Raw genomic sequence first — 19,795 nt, forward strand, 5'->3', positions numbered from 1 at the left:
TCCATGTAATTCTTCATATTTTTATTATTTCTTATTTGTTTTATTTTCTTTATTTAGTGTAATTGCGTTATTATTCGAATTTTTGAAACTAGACCTCCTAAAATTAGATATAATGAGTGATTAACAAACTTGACATCTAATTAGTGATGTCACTAACGTAGATTTTGTTGTTGAATGACGTTATATACTTATTATATTTTTCTCTTCTTTTGAGTTACATTTACTTAGTTATGTTGGAACTTATTTTATATTATATTTCAATTTGACATAAGAGTATTATGTTGACTTCTTCAAAAAAAAAAATATATATATTAGATTATAAATTTATGTTATGTTTAAAATTTCAATTTATTTGTTTTAGTAGTATTAACTTGTTATTTCACATTGCATGTCGTTCATTTTTCAGTTAGAATTGTTAGACGATTTTTTGTCAAACATCATATATAGTATATATTGTTTTAAAAAGTTACCTTAAGACTAAAAATACTAAAACTACATACCTATTTAGTCTCCCCCCCCCCCCCCCCCCCCCACCTTTTTTTTTTTTGTAGTTGTTATATCTCGTTTTTAAGACTTTTAACAAAATACCACATGTAAAATTGACGCAAACTCACTTTAGTTATCTCCTCAAAAAAAAAAAAAAAAGATAGGTAAAAACTACGGAATGAAAAAATATATCAAACATGCGGTTCATGATGTTCTTACAAAATGTGTGTTTTTAGTTTTTATAACTAATAAAATTAAAATATTATTTATTTGAAAAATATATATCAATTATTTTTACAATATTAGTTATAAATATATGATTATTAATTAATATATTTTCAAGAAACAATATGTATCTTAAATACCAAATTTAATATCAGTTATGAAGACACATATTTTTCATATATTAACTTTTATGTTTTGATAATTAACTTTATTTAAAATTTAATTTAATTTAATTGTGTAATTACACTTGTGCAACCAAACAGTACGCATGTAATTACACTGTAATTATGTTATGACAAACAAACAAGTCATCGTAATTAGTGAACAGTGGCGTACACAGAATTTTTCATAAGCGGTATCACCATTTAAAAGACTGAGCAAATGAATAATCACTATACGGGTTTTAAAGGCTATGAGTCAAAAGCTTTCTAACGAAATGAAATTGTAAAAGAACAAAATGAGGTTGAGCTGGCTTGAACACGCAACTTGTCACTCAAAGTTGGAGTGCCTAACCACCAAGCCAGTGCGCAGTTTTGTCTACAGGCAGTGTCATCTATTTTCGTTTTATATATGTATATCTAATAAAAAAATTCGACGAAGCAGTGTCACGTGACACCCCTCAAGACAAGATAAATCCACTGCTAGAAGTGAAGGGAGAATTAGCAGTAGTGAACAATTCAAAGTTTTTTTGGCAAAGAGGATTTCTGGATTTAAGAAAAAGAAGAATAGAAGAGACATATCATATTCTTTACTCTTGAAGTCAAGGATAATCACAATTTTAAAGAAATTGCAATTCTTGTGGCGGGGAGATTGTATTTGCTATGTCCAAGTCTGATTTTTCAGCCTTATATTTTTATGATGTTAGGGAAAAAAAAAGTTGGAGATATTTGAAAATCCAGCAACTTCCAGAAGAGGATAGCATTTACTATGTCTTTAGTTATGCAGAAAGGCTCTTCTTATTAGAGAAAATTAGAATACTCATCACCAAATTTAATTAAGCTTGTTAAGGAATATGGACTTAGTTATAATCTTCCTATTTTATATTAGTTATATTATATAGTTACAGCTCGTTTGGATGGCTATTCCTATTAGTAGTATATTGTATCCTTTGGTTACTTTGAATGCGTGTTTGTTTTGATTGTTACTTAAATTTTGTTGTATAGTGTGTTAAATCTATCTGATGAAAACTGTCATTTTATGTAACCACCGCTTTGATGTGAACGGGTTGTTACCTTATTTCTTTTCTCATCTTGTCCTTACTTATTATGTTTGTTTTGACTCTCAAAATTCGAACATCAATATATAAATTGGGAAGGAAAGAGTATTAAGTAGGGAGGACTTATAGACGCAATTTCAAATACTGGAAAAGAAAAGAAAAAGAAAAAAAGAGGTTTCCTCAACATCTTTTTAAATTAGTTCAAAGTATCAATTTCTCATTCATGCTGGTTAATATCATCTATAGAGATAAATTATTTTCATGGCCTTTTTTTTCCTGAGAATGTGACAAAAGAAAATATGTGAACTCTATAGAATTTTTTGTGGTGGACATGTGTGATACTTGTAGAAGCATGCACATATAGGTTTTCCTGGAGTTTTCTCCACACACTCTGTAGTAATATAACGTTGTCCAAAATATTTCTGGCATAGGGAGCTGCAAAATGATATAGTTTTCTCATTACAAGGAAAACCTTGAAGTTCAAATTCACATACTGTCCAAGCAACTGCTGAGAAAACCTGAGTCATTATGAACATAGCTGCAAAATAAATCAATATATATATATATATATATGATGAGAGTTATGAAAATAGTACTATTCTTGTAATTATTCGTATGTAAATTAAGAGAGCGGTGCAAGAGTTCATTTCAATGACATTCAGCTTATTTACAAAAAATGTTCCTTTTCAGGCCACCAGTTATATTTTATCCTATTTTTAAAAATGCAAATATAGTCTGCTATGTTAAACTCAAATATAATGCTTGTTCATATATTGCTCAACATTACAGATAAAAATATTAGATCAACATCTGCTATTTGTAAAAGATTACAAAATTCAAAACCGTGGTCTCAAAAAATTCATAAGTTACAAAAAAAAAAAAAAAAGGAGGGTTATATACTAAATAACTGTCCCAAAAAGGAACAATAGACGAAAATTTCACCAATAATTCATATTCATAAGTGGCTTGTAAGGAGAACACATGTATGTTTTAAGTAATGGAATGGAAACAGAATTTACCCAGTATTTCTTTCTTTTTTTCTCTTTTTTATACCTGACATGTTTGGGGCTAATTTATCCGATAACTCTGTTCACCATAACTTAGACAAATATAAAAGAATCCCATAACATTTTTTTTATGGAATTTGAGTCCTGATTTCTATACTTTATTGATCGTTGGGGAACACTTTCTTTTTCTTTTTAATTAGTATAAAAATCTAAAAACAAAAAGAACGGATATTCATCTTGAGAATGCATAGTGGGTATGTGCTTCCTCTATCACGATAATCACAAGAAGGGAAAAATGAATGCTAAAAGCTTGAGACAGATGGAAAAAACAAAATATTCTAAGTTGAAAAGAAAATAGCAATTGTAGCTATACATACCACAAATATAAGCAATGAGAAAAATGGATGAACGGAAAGAGACACCAAATTTTTCCATTGAAGAAGAATTAGTGAATAAAGTAGTCAATTCACCCATATTTTATAGTAGAGTTTAGGAGATTGCAGTAATATAGAGAATTTATGATAGGTATATCTAGATGAAAATCAATTTACATCATGTCATTATTTTGACCGATATAAACTAGGATTTACTTCCAAAATTAATTAGTATTGATATGAAGAATATGGAAAGCAATAAGCTAAATATATTTTAACACTTAAATGTATACATGACTAATCCAACCTACCCAGTTTGGAAGGACATAAATTGAACCTTAGAAGTACTTTTATAGAAGAAAAAATATGTTTTCCTTTTTTTGAGATTTTTTTTTCTAAATTAAGAGGAAGCCTGATAATTAAAAAAAATTTGAATGTTCTCAGTAAGGGTGAGCTTGAAAAGGAATTAGTGTATCACCTGTATGGAAAAGATGGGATGATTATGTGAGCTTCCTTACCTACTTATATTGTCGATCCCAAACCTGAATAAAAGAAGAGAATTGCGATAGCTGACAACTAACATAAAACTTGTCAATTTATGATGAATCTTCGACACAATCTTGGGTATATTGTCATTACTATTTATTTGCACCAAAAGATTTACACAAATCAAAACACATATATTTGTGGGAAAGCGTAAACAACAAATCCTTATTCAACCTACTCCTAATCTATTCAATACAAATATTTATTACAGAAAAGTCCTTTCGTGCTTCACATATATCTTTTTTATTATTTTAAAAATGAAATGACAACTGGCCTACGAAGTAGAGACAATTTTCGATGCGATTACAAGTACTAGAAAAGAGTTTCAATTGGATCAAAAGATCACTTTAATTCTCATTCAATCCTGGGCGATATCATATAATTGTAATATTCTCTTGATTTTCTTGATCACTCTCGAAATTCGAACACCAATATATAAATTGGGAAGGAAAGAGTATTAAGCAGGAAGACTTATTGATGCAATTTCAAATACTGGAAAGAAAAAAAGAGTAATATCATCTGATTAAAGTAGGTCAAAGTATCAATTTCTCATTCATGCTGAGTAATATCATCTGATAGAGATGAAATATTTTCATGATATTTTTTTTCTTTTTTGAGAAAGTGGCAAAAGAAAATATATAAATTCTATGGGATTTTTGGTGATGGACATGTGTTATTCTTGTAGAAGCACACACATATAGGTTCTCCTAGAACTTTCTCCACACACTCTGTAGTAATATAATGTTGTCCAAATTTTTTCTGGCATTGGGAACTGCAAAATGGTAAAGTTTCCTCATTACAATGAAGACCTTGATCAATTTCCAATTCACATACCGTCAGAGCATCAACTGATAACACCTGAGTCATCACGAACATGGCTGCAAAATAAATCAACATATATACAATGAGTGTTATGAAAATCTATGTTGGTCGGACTCACTAAAAATATTGTCGCACCCATGTTGGATCATCCAAAAATGTACTAATTTTAGAAGATCTGACACGCACTCGTCGACTTTTTGAAAGGTCCAATAACTATTCTTATAATTAGTCATATGTAAATTAAGAGAGTGGTGCAAGAGTTCATTTCAATGACATCATGTTTTGACGCATAATTCTGCTGATTTACACAAATGCTCCTTTACAGGCAACTAATTATATTGTCTTACTTTTAAAAGTTGTGTAACTATAGGCTTTGAAAATTACCCTTTCGAACAATGTTAGACTCGAGTATAATATTTGTTCATCCTGTTCAATCTTACAGACAAAGCATGAGACAATCATCTATCTAGCGTATGTAATAACTTACAAAATTTTAGATGGTGGTCTAAAAAGATTCATAAGTTATGAGAGAAATAAAAAAATGATCATTTAGTAAACAATTGTCCCAAAAAGGAAGATGAATATATTACCAATAATTCATATTCATAAGTGGGGTCTAAGGAGAAAACATGCAGATTACAGACAGATTGTCCGTAATGGAATAACTCTGTACACCAATGCTTAAAAAAATATACAAGAATCACATAACATTTTTTTTCTTTAATGGAATTTGAACCCCGATTTCTATACATTACTGAAGCTGGGGAACACTTTATTATTCCTTTTTAATTAGTATAAAATCTCAAAACAAAAAGAATAGATATTCATTTTGAGAATGCATGCAGACTGGCTATGTGCTTCGTCTTTCACAATAATCACACGAAGTAAAAAATTAATGATAAAAGCTTGACACAGATGGAAAAAAAAATAAAAGTCTAAGTTGAAAAGCAAATAGCAAATGCAGTTATACATACCGCAAATGTAAGCAATGAGAAAAATGATGTAACGGGAAGATATACCAAAGTTTTCCATTGAAGAATTTATTTAGTGAATAAAGTTATTTCACCTATCTTTTATACTAGTAGAATTTGAGAGGTCAGTACTTGAGAGAATTTATAAAGGGCAAGGATATCTCGGTGAAAGTCAAATAAAACAATCAAGGAGGATTTTCTTACCAAATAAATGTTGAAAAAATATTGATATCTTTTGAAATATATTTCATGTATATTATGAAAATATAAAATATACATATTTCATGAAAAATTTAGGGTATGTATATGAATTATACACACACACATTATAAATCATATATATGCCTGTGGTATAAAGGAGGTCCCACGAAATCAAGACCATATTTATACCTTTTTTCTATTTCAATGTCTCTCCTATAACTATCTATTCCATGATTCTAGCTAGTAATTTTTCCATGACTCTAGCGAGTAACTTTTTTCTCCCATTTTCTCACATGATTCTTCCATAATTTCGCCGGATTTTGTTAGATTTGACTCTTATACACAACCTTGGTATCTTGAAGAAATTCCTATATTTTTTTATTTAACAGTAAGAAGGAAAGTAGAGGAGAATAGGGTAAGAAAACCTATTGAGGTTGGAAGATCATGGATTTTGATTAAGTTAAAACTGAGCAAATAAGATCTCTTGACAAGAAAATAATTTTTTCAAATCCCTATGTATAAAAAATGAAAATCTCTTATAAAATGGTCATAAAACTTTAAAAAAAAAATGCAAAGGACCAAATAATCATTGTTCCCGTTAAAACTAACTAAGTGAATTGGGGATCTTATTATATTTTTCAAAAGTTGCTAGAAATCATTAAAATATCCAAAAAGAAAATAGTTTATAACCCACTTTCAAATTTCAAATTATGCGTTTCGTCTTTTTCTCTCCTTTGTCTTCTTCTTGCTTCTCTTCTTATGCATTTTCATCTTTTTCTTCTCTTGTTTTTGTATTTGTTGTGAAGATTGGCCAAAAAAATATTAACATTGGTGGGGATTTTGTAGTCCATCCAAAACAACCAATAATTATTTAAACAGCCTTAATCAATCTCAGGTTTGTTTAGTTCAAAAAATTAGGAAGTTATTTAGATATCCTGATAATCGTTTAAAAGAAATTGTTTAGTTCAAACAAGCATTTAAAAAAAAAGTCAAACAAACAGAAAACGTTTAAATATCTAGTAGTTGTTAGAGGGATAGGGGGAGAGTTGTAAGGGGTTTGTGTAAATAAGAAAACTTTGAGATGAAATGTTCCACCTATCACATTCTATAAGGATCTCACCCTCGTATTGTTTTGTTGTAAAAAATTTATAGACATTTAGCGTATTTCTTGATTTGTATACAGGTTCTGGGCAAAAGTTAATGTCTCGCATGAACCCGTATGCAGTGGCAGATCTATGTTGCGGTTACCGAGTGTCACGTCACCCGGTAACCTTGGACGAAACACTGTATATATGTGTATATACATAAAAAATAAAAAAGGGTATAACATTTTAACCCTGTCACCCGGTACACTTAAATCCTGAATCCGCCTCTGCCCGTATGTGATATAAACTGTGGGAATATAACAGGAAGAAAGAGTCACACTGACCTTCCGTGGAGATTTTCAGTGATTATTAAGTTACTCAAGAAACGTATTGCTCATTAGTACTTGAAAAGAAAAATTCATAAGACGGGGTAAACTACTAAAAATTGATACATGCGTGATCTTCTACACTCAGAAGTCGCTATGCAAGAATCTCTGCTGATGTTCCACTAGAAACCATAGTCAAAACACATATATTTGTGGGAAAGCATAAACAACAAATCCTTATTCAACCTGCTCATAAACTATTCACGAATATAAACATTTGTTACAGAAAACTCGTTTTGTGCTTCACACATATCCTTTTTATGCTTTGAAACATGAAACGCCATCTTGAATATTGAAAACTGAGGAAATAGAGAGAAACCGTAATCGAAAAGAGTCGGATCCATATTGCCTACTAAGTAGAAACGACTTCCGATGCGATAACAAATACTAGAAAAGAGTTTCAATTAGCTCAAAAGATCACTTTCTCATTCAATCTTGGGAGATAACATCTGAAAGTAATATTTTCTTGATTCTTTTGGAAGTGACTTAAAAAAAAAACTATGTAAGTTCTAATTAATCTTTAATTGTGGACAAGGGGCACCACTATTATAGTAGCACACACAAACTGTTTCTCCTGGATCTTGCACAACATTGCACGCTGATTTAACATAAAAAGGTCCATAATCTCTCTGGCAAATGCTTTGGCAAATTGGTAATTCTTCAGAACAAGGAAGAGAGGTTATACTATGTGATGTACATACAAACTGAGCATCTGTTGAGCGAACCCGAGTCATCACAAACATGGTTGCAAAATCAAGCAGTATATCTGAGTCTTATAAAAATAGTTCAATTGTTAATTCATATGTAAAAGGAGAAAATGTAAAAGTTCATTTCAATGACATATCAAGTTTTGTCCTATAATTCTTATGCATATAATAGACGGGTTATTTTTTTATTTTTTTTTAAGTCAGCTTGCGCATATTCTAATATCTCTCACAAGCATAAATATCAGGTAACTCATCCCCGTTAGAACTTAGATAGACTCGAATAATTCATATAATGGTTCTTTTTATCTCTGCTGGGAATTGAAACCCCCATCTTCTAGATTGTCATCACCTACCGGCTACCACTAGGCCATATTTTTTCTCCTTTTAAATTTTTACAAAAATATAAAGACGAAAAGAATGGATATTCATTGTGGGAATGCATAAGGGGAGTATGCCTCCTCGTATTTTTTATTTTTTTTTAATCACTACAAGGGGAAAAAAATGAAAGAGAAGCTTGTCAGAAAGAAATAAAATAAAAAACTCTTTTCAAGTTGAAAAGGAAAAGGCAATTGTAATTTGTAGCTGCATACGTACCAAAAATGTAAGCAATGAGGAAAATGGAACAACGAAAAGATAAACCGAAGTTTTCCATTGATTAAGAATTTAGTGAATAAAGTAGTCAATTCACCTATCTTTTATAGTATAATTTAGGAGATTGCAGTAATATGGAGAATATATAAAAGGAAATTTCTGATGGAAGTAAAAATTATTTCATGTCACCGTCACGACTTATGATTAATTTGGCCAATACAACTAGAGGAGGATCGTGAAGAATATGGAAACCGATTAATTGTAGTAGCAGCAATATTTTCACGTGAAAATTCTTCTTTTTTCCTTTTAACATTTTTGAACGGTGTTGTTGACGAGGTTTTTCATACAATAGGTGTGACTTCGATTCGACTGTCCCCTCTCGAGGCTAATTAGGTGTTGGTCATAATCCAACTAGCCCGAAAATCACTTTTCAATTTAGTTGTTTTAATCTTAATCTCGAGCTATATAGTTGAGTTCTAAAAAAATATTTCATCGACTTCATGTTAACTGAAGGTGTTTGACTGGGAATGTAACTTAAGAAAGTAAAAGTGACTTTTGAAACTTGTAATCTTAAATATATCACGACGTTGTCGTGGCTACAAAATCATGTCATTAAGAGTTGAAATGTATAAGCTTAGATTCATCCTACATATAAAAGAATTGTTATTTTTTTAACAGACTAAAAAGAAAATACTATAACATAAATTGAAACAAAGAGAATAATTTGTTTTACAATAAAACAAAATTTATGTTGGGTGCACCCAGGTCAGTCAGGAGTCACCTTCTGTGGTTTTGGCTTCAGCAGCATAATAGATATATCTGATAGTGAGCTTCTCTTTCTCGGGCACGAGCTTCGATTTCACTTCCCGGAATTCCCCTCATCGCCTTTTTCTCATACGAATGACGTTGATCAAAGGCTCGGAAATCATGCACAGCGATAGAACGACAAGTAAGGAGCAGAAGAACAACACATAGTCACTGGTTGTCAACGGATGAGACGAATGATGACGCATTCACGGGAGCAAGCAGACATGTCGATCATGACCTGCGCGTTGGTTCTTCTATATCATAGAAATATTACTTAGGGAATATTATCGAGTTCTTGTGAAGGCAACGAGCAAATCTTTTTTTCTAAATGATCAATAACGTCTTGAGTTGTTTACTTGTCGTTGTATGCAGATTGCTAGTGGTTCAATCCTCTCTTTGTCACCAATGCCCAGGAAAACAGTGATATCTCGGTCCTTAGCATTGCATTTCAGGCAACTTTTCTTATGTAAATGGAACACCACCATCTGAATAATTGAACTGTTGCATATCTGCCCTCGAATTCCTGGCTGACATATGTTCATTCAAGTTCATCGTGATTCCCATCTCTACCGATCCCACAAATCTGAATCGCTCCTCCTGGAATTTCCAGACGTTAAAGAATGTGGTATAAACTGTTCTAAAAGCTTGAACGGAGAAGAGCGCATGCATCAGAATGACAACTTCTCCTCTATCAATGTTAAGATAACATTTTGCTGAAGTGTTTTGCAGTATAAATTCATGAACGTAAGTAATCGAGCGCTGGATCAACTATATCATTTTCTTCGCTTTGATGCAAGGCCAATAGCTCTAGCACCTCATGGATATCTTTTGAAAACGGTTTTGAATTATCACCAGATAGAAATTCTTGGACCGAACTATTTATCTCAATCAGACTGCAGCCCGGTGTTTTCTTCATACTTTTACTCCTTATGAATTTCCTCATCCTCGATACACCGTCCCACTTCCCAAGATCTGCGTATATATTAGCGAGTAGAATATAGTTCCCTGTATCTTCCGGTTCAAGCTCTAACAGATGTTCCATTGCAATAACTGCAATTTCAAGATTGCGATAAGTTCTGCAAGAACTCAACAGAGAACCCCATATAGCAGAGTCGGGCTTAACCGGCATGCTCTTGATGATTGCAAGAGCTCGTTCAACACGTCCTGTACGCCCCAAAAGATCAACCAGACAACCATAATGCTCAATCCCCGGCTCTATGTTGTAATCAATTTTCATGGAATCAAAGTACCTCAAACCATCATCGCAAAGACCAGCATGCGCGCAAGCACATAGAAGACCAACAAAAGTGATCTCATTCGGTTCAACATCAGACCTCTTCATTTCGTGAAACAACTTAAGCGCTTCATGAGCTCTACCGTGATTGGCTAAGCCTCCAATCATCGTACTCCAAGAGATCACGTCTCTTTCAGACATCTGATTAAACAACTGCCAAGCCTCGTTTACGCTTCCACATTTCGCGTACATTTCCATCAATGCATTGCAAACAGAAGTCCTCTTCAAATACCCATACTTTTCCGCGTAAAAATGAATCCACTTTCCTAACTCGAGCGCTCCAAGTTGCGCACAAGCTGGCAAAACGGATACCAAACTAATCCAATCGGGTTTCAACCCGACCATTTGCATCCTCCTAAAAACATCCAATGCATCGCCATAGCACCCCGTTTTCGTGTACCCGGAAATCATAGCAGTCCAAGAAACAATAGTCTTATTCGGCATATCATCAAATAAAGCTCTCGCCTTCCTTACTTGACGCAACCTTACATGTCCACAAATAAGACTGTTCCAAGAAATCACATCTCTTTCAGACATTTCATCGAACACCTTATGTGCATAACTCATTCGGTCACATTTCACATACATATCTAACAAAGAATTGGCTATCACATTACTACAATTCAACCCAAATTTACACACATGTCCATGCAACTGTTCACCTAAATCAACACATAAAATACCACTACATGATCTAATCACAAATGGGTATGTATATTCATCAGGACAAAATGTTCCTTCCATCATTTGCTTATATACTTTGATACATGAAATATACCTTTGTTTATGTGTGTAAGCTCTAATTATAGAGTTGTACAAATAGTTGTTTGGATCATCAACTTGTTTGAACAGAAAATTAGCATAGTCTATTTCTCCAATTCTGTCACAAATCTCAACCATTTTGGTGACTAAATAGCTACTCTGTGAAAGAGAAAATTTGACAATTTGGGCATGGATTTTCTTCAAAAAACCTGTGCTCTTGCAGTTTTTCAACATGGGTATAAACATATCTTCCAGTCTTGTGACAGTTAAAACCCCAAATTTTAGTTCCATATTGCACACTGATCATGGGTGGCTCAAGGGCAAGGCTACTGAATGTCTTTGCTTGGAGCCTTTAAAATCTTAGTAATAACTAAAGTTTTATATTCTACTGAGACAGTTTATGACTTTGTTAAAATTTAACTTTAGACACTAATTATATTGAGACACTATTGACACTACCCAACTCAGCTTCTTTCCGGGAAAAAAAAAAAGGTTTAGGTTTTATGTTGGGAGCGTGTAGTTTGATATATAACCAAATGGAAATAAAAAATTTGATATTCAAAATTCAATTTTTGATATGGTATTCTATTTAAGTTTTAAAAAAATATATTGAAATGTCAACGTCCCGGAGTACGTCCTAATAGCATGTTTGGCCAAACTAATTTTTCTCCCAAAAGTATTTATTTTTTCAATAAATGCTTATTTTAAAAAAAATGAGGTATTGGGCTAAGCTTTTGGGAGAAAATAAGTATTTTTGGGAGCAGCAGAAACAGTTTTTCAGAAGCTACAAAAATTAGTTTTTGCCCAAAAGTATTTTTTTGAAAAGTACTTTTGAGAAAAATACACTTAGAAACACTTTTTAAAAGTTTGGTTAAACACTAATTACTGCTCAAAAGTACTTTTTAAATTAATTTGGCCACACACAAACTTCTTTTCGCGAAAAGTACTTTTTGAAAAGTACTTTTGGAAAAAAAAAAAAAAATAAGCTGATTTTAGAAGTTTGACCAAACCGACTATATAACTTATATAACACATATTTTAGATTATAAACATGTCATTTGACCTAATAACAAACGGATATGTATATTCATCGGGGCACATTGTTCCTTCCATCATTTGCTTATATACATTGATACATGAAATATACCTTTGTTTATGTGTGTAAGCTCTAATTATAGAGTTGTACAAATAGTTGTTTGGATCATCAACCTGTTTGAACAACAAATTTGCATAGTCTATTCCTCCAATTCTGTCACAAATCTCAACCATTTTGGTGACTAAATAGTTACTCTGTGAAAGAGAAACTTGACAATTTGGGCGAGTATTTTCCTCAAAAAATGTGTGCTTTTGCAGTTTCTTAACATGGGTATAAACGATCAACAAGGGTAGTTATTGGTACTACTCCATCCTTAATTAAGAGGTCTCGAGTTCGAACCCCCTTGGGTATGAATTCACCATTGTTAGGGAGTGATTTGCCCCCCAATGTGAGACTACTCGACACGAATCCGGATTTAGTCAACCCCCAATGTGAATACCGGATACCGGATGGAAAATTACAAAACATGGGTATAAACATATCTTCCACTCCTTTGACCGCTAAACCCCCAAGTTTTACGTTCATATTGCGCACTGCTCATGGGTGGCTCAAGGGCAGGGCTACACAAAGCTTTAGGCCTCCAAATCTTAATAACTGAAGTTTTAAAGAACAAAATCATGGCAAATATTTTATTAAATTGAATATATTCTACTAAAACAGTTTAAGACCTTATTAAAATTTGATTTTAGGCCACTAATTTTATTGTGCCGCTATTGGCACTACCCAACTCAAGTTCGTTGTGGAAAAAAAAGTTTAGGGATTACGTTAGGTTTGTGTAGCTTTATATATAACCGAATGACGAAAATTTGATTTTCGACATTCGATTTTTTATATAGTATTTGATTTAAGTTTTTTTTTTTAAAATGAAATGTCAATATCGTCTCGGAGTAAACAACATATCTAGTGAAATTTCACAAGTGGGGTCTGGGAAGGATAGAGTATACGCAGACCTTATCCCTATCTTGGGAGGTAGCGAGGCTGTTTCTGGAAGACTCTCGGCTCAAGAGAAAGTAGGACCAAAAATTAACTAATATACTGACGATATTAATTTATTGAGTGAAATATAGATACCAAAAGTAGAAAGTGTCATTCTTATGTCGTTGCCTGTTGAATCCAGACGAATCAGTACATATAGTTATATGTGAATCGCACTATCTTGGTTATATTGTCACTAAATTTATACATACCGGAGTATTCACCAAATCAATTAATGCATGACATATATTTACACATAAATTTCTGGTATTTAATAATTATTACCTAATATATATTTTAAATTCACTATGTCACGAACCAATTTCACTAAGTCGCAAGAGCACCTGTCATTTCCCACATCGGTAGGTGAACTCTTTCCTTAATCATCAATTCAAACCACTATAAAGTAATAGAGCAGAATAAGTAGAAGCCTGAACCATAAATAATCATAAGTACGGAATATAAATACAATCCCCAAAGAACTGGTTTGACTCGTACAAGAGTAACTAAGTAATGTCTAGAAAATACAAGTCTCAAATGCTAAACACATCTCTTTGAAAGGACGAAAATAAAGACAGGGATAGAGGAGTCTCCGAGCAGTGACGCGTCAGATGCTCACCCTAGATAGTCGCAAGCCAGGCCTCGGAAATCAGTCTCAGGAAGTGGAAATGGAACCCGTCTCAAACTCTACACCCCGAAAAGGAGTGTAGCAAGGTAGCATCAGTACAGACAACACGTACTGAGTAGGCATCATAGGCCGATAACAATTAGTTAACATATATAAAGAAAGAGATTGAAGAATAGACATGTTCACAATCAGGTATACACACCACACAGTCTAAGAATAACAACGCAAGCACATAAGGATCAATAATCGAATCATAGCCTATGGTGAAGCACCTAAACACAAGTCTTTGCCAAGTTTTCTACGATTCCTCAGAATAACCATAAACACTAGTACAACCAACAATGTTACTCCGTAACCTCAAGTCTTAACCAAGGAGAAAGTCTCTACTCCTCGAATCTATCAATTCCTAAATATATATTAGTCAGGCACACGGCGATCTAAATCAGTAACCAACCAGAAGGTCAATGTTCACGAGCACCGTACAATGCGATAAATGACCACTACCAGAATCAGATGTATGAGTGAATGAAATATGAATGCAATGCAATGATACACACATGCTCCGGACGGATGATATCTACGCCTCGACAGTCATGACCCATGAGGGGCCCGCGAAGTCCATGTACCTGCTACTGCGCACAGCCTGATCCAATATATAGTTAGTGTTGCGGTACGTGCAACCCGGTCCAAATGTCAGTGTTGTGCGCGTAACCCGATGGCGCGCGCGCGTGTGTGCATGAATGATATCAATGCCAACAAGAGTATATCAATGACAATCGTGCCATACCTGGACACATATCCCAATATCAAGATTAAGTCAAAATTAGTATATCCATGGCTTAATTAGTCTAGATCCAAAAAACCCACTCAAAAAGCCATCATCTTGATCTTCAAAACCATGATTTTCCACTATTCAACTTTTAGGTTTAAAACCCCAATTTTCCCTAATCAAACTCAGATAAAATCAGTAATCAATGTAAATAAACTTAAGGAAACAGCACAATAAAGGTTAGATACTTACCCCCCTCGTTGATACGAGAAAAACGCCGCGAAAATCACCTCAAACGGAGCTGTAGAACTCAAGATATGCTCAAAATACAAAATGAATGCAATCTGATTCTCTTTATACACAGCTATGTCCGCTAGGGCTGTTCACGGTTTTGGTTAAAACCAAAACCAAATAAAAAATTTAACCAAATCGATAAAAAAACTGACATTTGGTTTGGTTTGGTTTGATTTAGTTTTAAATTTTAAAAACCGATAATATTTGGTTTGGTTATGGTTCTATTAAAAAATAACCGAACCAAACCGATAAATTATATACATAAACTTTATAATTATTTATATGTATAATATTAGGTTTTCATAAATAATTATAAATATTTTATACCTTTCAATCATTAATTTGATTTTTGATCTACTTATTTCACATGATTGTTTAAGGCCCATGTTTTTAAGAATATGTCCAAGCCCATGTCTTTAAGTCTTTTAACTCTTTTAAGTGCTAAATGTAAACCTACTAGTAGAAGCTCACGTTAAAGTCTAATGTCTTTAACTTAAATTTTTAGCCTTTCTTTGTTAGCCATTTGATTTTAGGTTGTTTCTTCTTCTTTTTTTCCGAATTTATACCTTTCTTTTTTCTTGTCTGAATGGGTCCTAAACTTCTAATATTTTTTATATTAAAAGGACAGAGGTTGTAGATTTGGAGGTTCTTATAGAAGATACTTCAGTAACATAAGCATTTGCTACAACTCAAGCACATGGTAATGCCCTAATACTTCTTCCATGGGTAATCCTCCTAAAAAGCAAAAAAGAACAACCCCTTGTAGTCGAAACCCAAGCCTTGCGGATAATGATAAGAAAACATCTGAAATTTGGGATCATTACACAAAGTTTTTTTAATAAAATGGGAGAATTAAGGGCAAAACGCAAGTACAGCCCCAAAGTTTGGGATCATTACACGCAGTTTTTTTATTTCATATATTTTCATTTTAATTTTAGGTAGTCTTTATATTTAATTAATATGTATGTTTGTAACAACAACTAAAAGCTCTCATGCTCTACTTTATTTTCAGGTATGTGTATTAAGATGACAAAAATGGTGCAGCCACTACTAAGTTAGTTTTTAGCTATATATGTAATAGTTTAGCAACTTTGGGTAATTTGAGTACTACACTATCACTAATAGTGAAAATGTTTCTATGATGTATGTTCCACCTTAAACTACAAATAAAAGTTATCGTTTGAACAAAAAAAAAAAAGACATGTCTTTTTCAACTTTTTAATGTTTTACTGATAAGTCGCATGGCTGCTAGTCATAAACCGAAAAATCGAACCAAACGAACCAAACCGACAATAACCAAGCCGGTGGTTATTATTTTATTTAGTTTGGTTACGATTTTAGACATTCAAAAACCGACTAAATTGGTTTGGTTATGGTTTTAATCAATAACCGACCTAAAACGAACCATGAACACCCCTAATGTCTGTTACAGCAGACCGGAAGTCCGCTACAGTAGTCCAAGTTTCGCTACAGCTGACCAAAAATCCGCCACAGCGCACACACCAGGTACAACAATAGTTGTCCGAGCTAAAATGACCATAACCTCCTCATATGAAGGCAAAATGCGACGATTCTTTTTGTTATAGCTTCTTAATTACGATACGGATCTAATGGTTCAATTGAAACACAAAACAAAAGTTTGTTTGATCAATAAGGTACCCTTTATGGTTAAAGAGCTACAGCGAAAACATCGAATACGAGTGCGACACAACCCAAATCCATTCGAAAATCTTTGGAATCTCACCAAAACTTATGGACAAGTCTGTAATCATCATACGAACTTGTTGGAACTTTTAAAACATCGATACGAGGTCATCTTGACCCGATGTTGACCTTGGTCAACTCTAACTCTTTAACTTAACTAGTTTCCCCACCAATGACTCAAATCACACCCAAACCTTTTGGGAACCCAAACCTATGACTTCACTAAGTCATAAATCACGTTCCGGACCTAATGGAACTGTCGGAATTTGATTACGGACACGTTTACCCAAAAGTCAACTATTGGTCAAAGGCTTTTCACTTTAAGACTGTAGATTCCACAAATCCTACTAGAACTCGCCTGATGACCTCGGGAACTATGTTGCCCATCCCCGCAAGTCAAAATCATACTAACGGGACTCGAGGAAGGGTCAACAGGGGACAAAAGGTCAAAAACACTATAGCGACCAAACGGGTCGTTACACACATCACCTAACTATTGCAAATTGATATATTTGGCATAAACATAGCCTCCGGGTAAGTTTTTTTCGAAATTTGTAGTAAAAATAATCAAATGCGTATGAATTGATGAGATTACTCCTTATCTCCCTCACTTTTCAGTTCCCCTTTGTCTTTTTCCATGTACTACATTATTAAATAGCTTTAAGGGAATGTAAGTCATTTTATCAAATGCTTTTGAATCAGAAATTCAAAACACATAATCATTTATTTACAAAACAATTTCAGCAATTAAATGTTCTTTAGAACCGCCCACTTTTAATCAACTAACCCAAATGGGATCCAAATCTCTCTTTAAATTAGAGCACAAAACAAAAACAAAAAAAGCAAATTTCCATAAAAAAAGCTTCGAGCAAAAGTATGTAATTAAGTTCTAATAAATATTTGGTGGTGGACATGTAGGCTTGTCAAATTTGTAGAAGCACACACAAATAACTTGCTCTTTCTCCACACACTGTGAGGTAACAAAATTTTCTCCAAATGTAATATGGCAAAGTGATGTGCATCTTGGTAATTCTGCATCAGAACAAGCAAAATCATAAACTTCATATGGGCATACTGCTTGAGCGTTTGCTGAGAGAACCTGAGTCATTATGAAAATAGCTGCAAAATGAAACACTAAAAGTGTTATTAAAATTAATACACCATTCATAACTCAGTATTTTCGACACTAAATGTGTGTGTGTGAAATTCTACTAAAATTTTAACAAATACTATAGTATGAACTCTTAATTTCAAAAGTGTAATGGGTTCAAAGGGGTGGGCGTTCGAGCCGTTTGAAGTGGATATATATGACAACTTCGATTTGAATTCATTTTTTTGTGCGGAGTGCCCTTCAAATGCACTGGTCTTTAATTTTTGCCCCTCAAATTCGTGGTCTTTAATTTTTGCCCCTCAAATTCGTGGTCTTTAATTTTTGCCCCTCAAATTCGTGGTCTTTAATTTTTGCCCCTTTCGCCTAATACCATGAGGTTTGGGATTCGAACCCCGGCTCAGTAAAAAAAAAATTGCAAGACAGAGTTTTAAAGCAAACTCTGCCTGGAGGTAGCAAATCTCTGGCTTGCGAATTCAAACTCTACCTTGTGAATTTTTTTAAAATTTTTGACTGAGCCGGGGTTCGAACCCGAAACCAAAGGGTTCTGACAAAGGATAAAAATTAAAAACGAACCCAAAATAAGGGCATTCCTGCGAATTGAATTTATGGTTTCCGGATTCAGGAAATTAAAATCCAATTTAATTCAAATAAGTTCGGATTCGATCAATTTTCTTAATTACGATTTCATATTAGTCAGCTTTGTTATTTCGGATATTCAATTTTGAGCCTATTGGCTGAGATTTTCTTCTTAGAAAAATGAATGTCGTAATAAAATATTCATGTGAAATTGCAATAGTAATCTCTCTTCCCACCACATTTGTCCAAATAACATTCAAGCAGTTCTAAATAGATCATACTATTAATAGTTCATATTTAAGTCAAGCACGGCTCAATCCTTATAAACTCTATGCAACTTAACCATCAATTAGTATGCGTCCTTAAGGACTCACTGCCTCAACTCCTCAAATAACAATGAAAATACACTCACAGTGACTACATCTCAATTTGCATTATCCATTAGCCTAATAAGGTATATTTACTGATCTAATCGAAAGGGATAAACATAAGGTACTTATAAAAAAAATCGGATTTTCGATTTTGCCCAGACTATGCGCAGCCCTAGGTTCAAATGTAAAAATCGAAAGATCGAATTCATCAAATTAAATTTTGAATCAGCTTCTGAGCTTCTTGTCTCGTATTTGTTTGTAAAAACGGGTTGACAAATTTTTGGGATTTTCTTTCAACCAAATGCAATTTCGAGTTTTTTTTTTTTTTTTTTTGCAAAAATAAAAACTATTCCATAGGTTGGAACTTTTGCAAAAAAAAAAAAAAAAAACAATATTTTTTCTATTGGCGTTTGGTTAAAAAACTGATACATTGTCATTTCAGGAATACACATTATAAGGTGAAATCCCTCCTGTTGCTCAATTTGTTTATCGTATTAATCACAACAAGAAAAAGAAAATGAAAGAGAAAAGCATCACTAAAAAAAAAAAAGTACACTCAACTAGAAAAAGAAAATAGCAATTGTAGGTTTATACATACCAGAAATGTAAGCAATGAGGAAAATGGAACAGCGAAAAGATGAACAATTTTTTTCCATTGCAGAAATTTAGTGAATAAAAAGTAGTCCACTTATCTTTTTATACTAAAATTTAAGGGATTACAGTAATATAGATAATCTATAATAGGAATATTCTTGATGAAAATCAAATTTACATCATGTCATTATTTTGAT

The 19,795-nt window shown here is 33.1% G+C and overlaps 1 protein-coding gene and 1 long non-coding RNA gene across 2 annotated transcripts; both read right to left on the reverse strand.

Annotated features, from left to right (window-relative positions):
* Positions 1-2,115: 2,115 nt before the first annotated feature.
* LOC132610899 (uncharacterized) lies at positions 2,116-3,402 on the reverse strand. Its single transcript, XR_009571365.1, has 2 exons — positions 3,312-3,402; positions 2,116-2,465 (listed from the first exon to the last, which is right to left on the reverse strand). It is a non-coding gene; the product is annotated as an uncharacterized LOC132610899 (long non-coding RNA).
* A 5,780-nt stretch (positions 3,403-9,182) lies between these two features.
* Positions 9,183-11,949, reverse strand: LOC132610971 (pentatricopeptide repeat-containing protein At2g20540). The gene has a single exon (XM_060325378.1). It carries the CDS (start codon positions 11,769-11,771, stop codon positions 10,161-10,163), a length of 1,611 nt encoding a protein of 536 aa, XP_060181361.1. The 5' UTR covers positions 11,772-11,949; the 3' UTR covers positions 9,183-10,160.
* Positions 11,950-19,795: the final 7,846 nt, after the last annotated feature.

This window comes from Lycium barbarum, chromosome 9 (assembly GCF_019175385.1).
Source record: "Lycium barbarum isolate Lr01 chromosome 9, ASM1917538v2, whole genome shotgun sequence".
In the NCBI taxonomy this organism is placed as follows: domain Eukaryota; kingdom Viridiplantae; phylum Streptophyta; class Magnoliopsida; order Solanales; family Solanaceae; genus Lycium; species Lycium barbarum.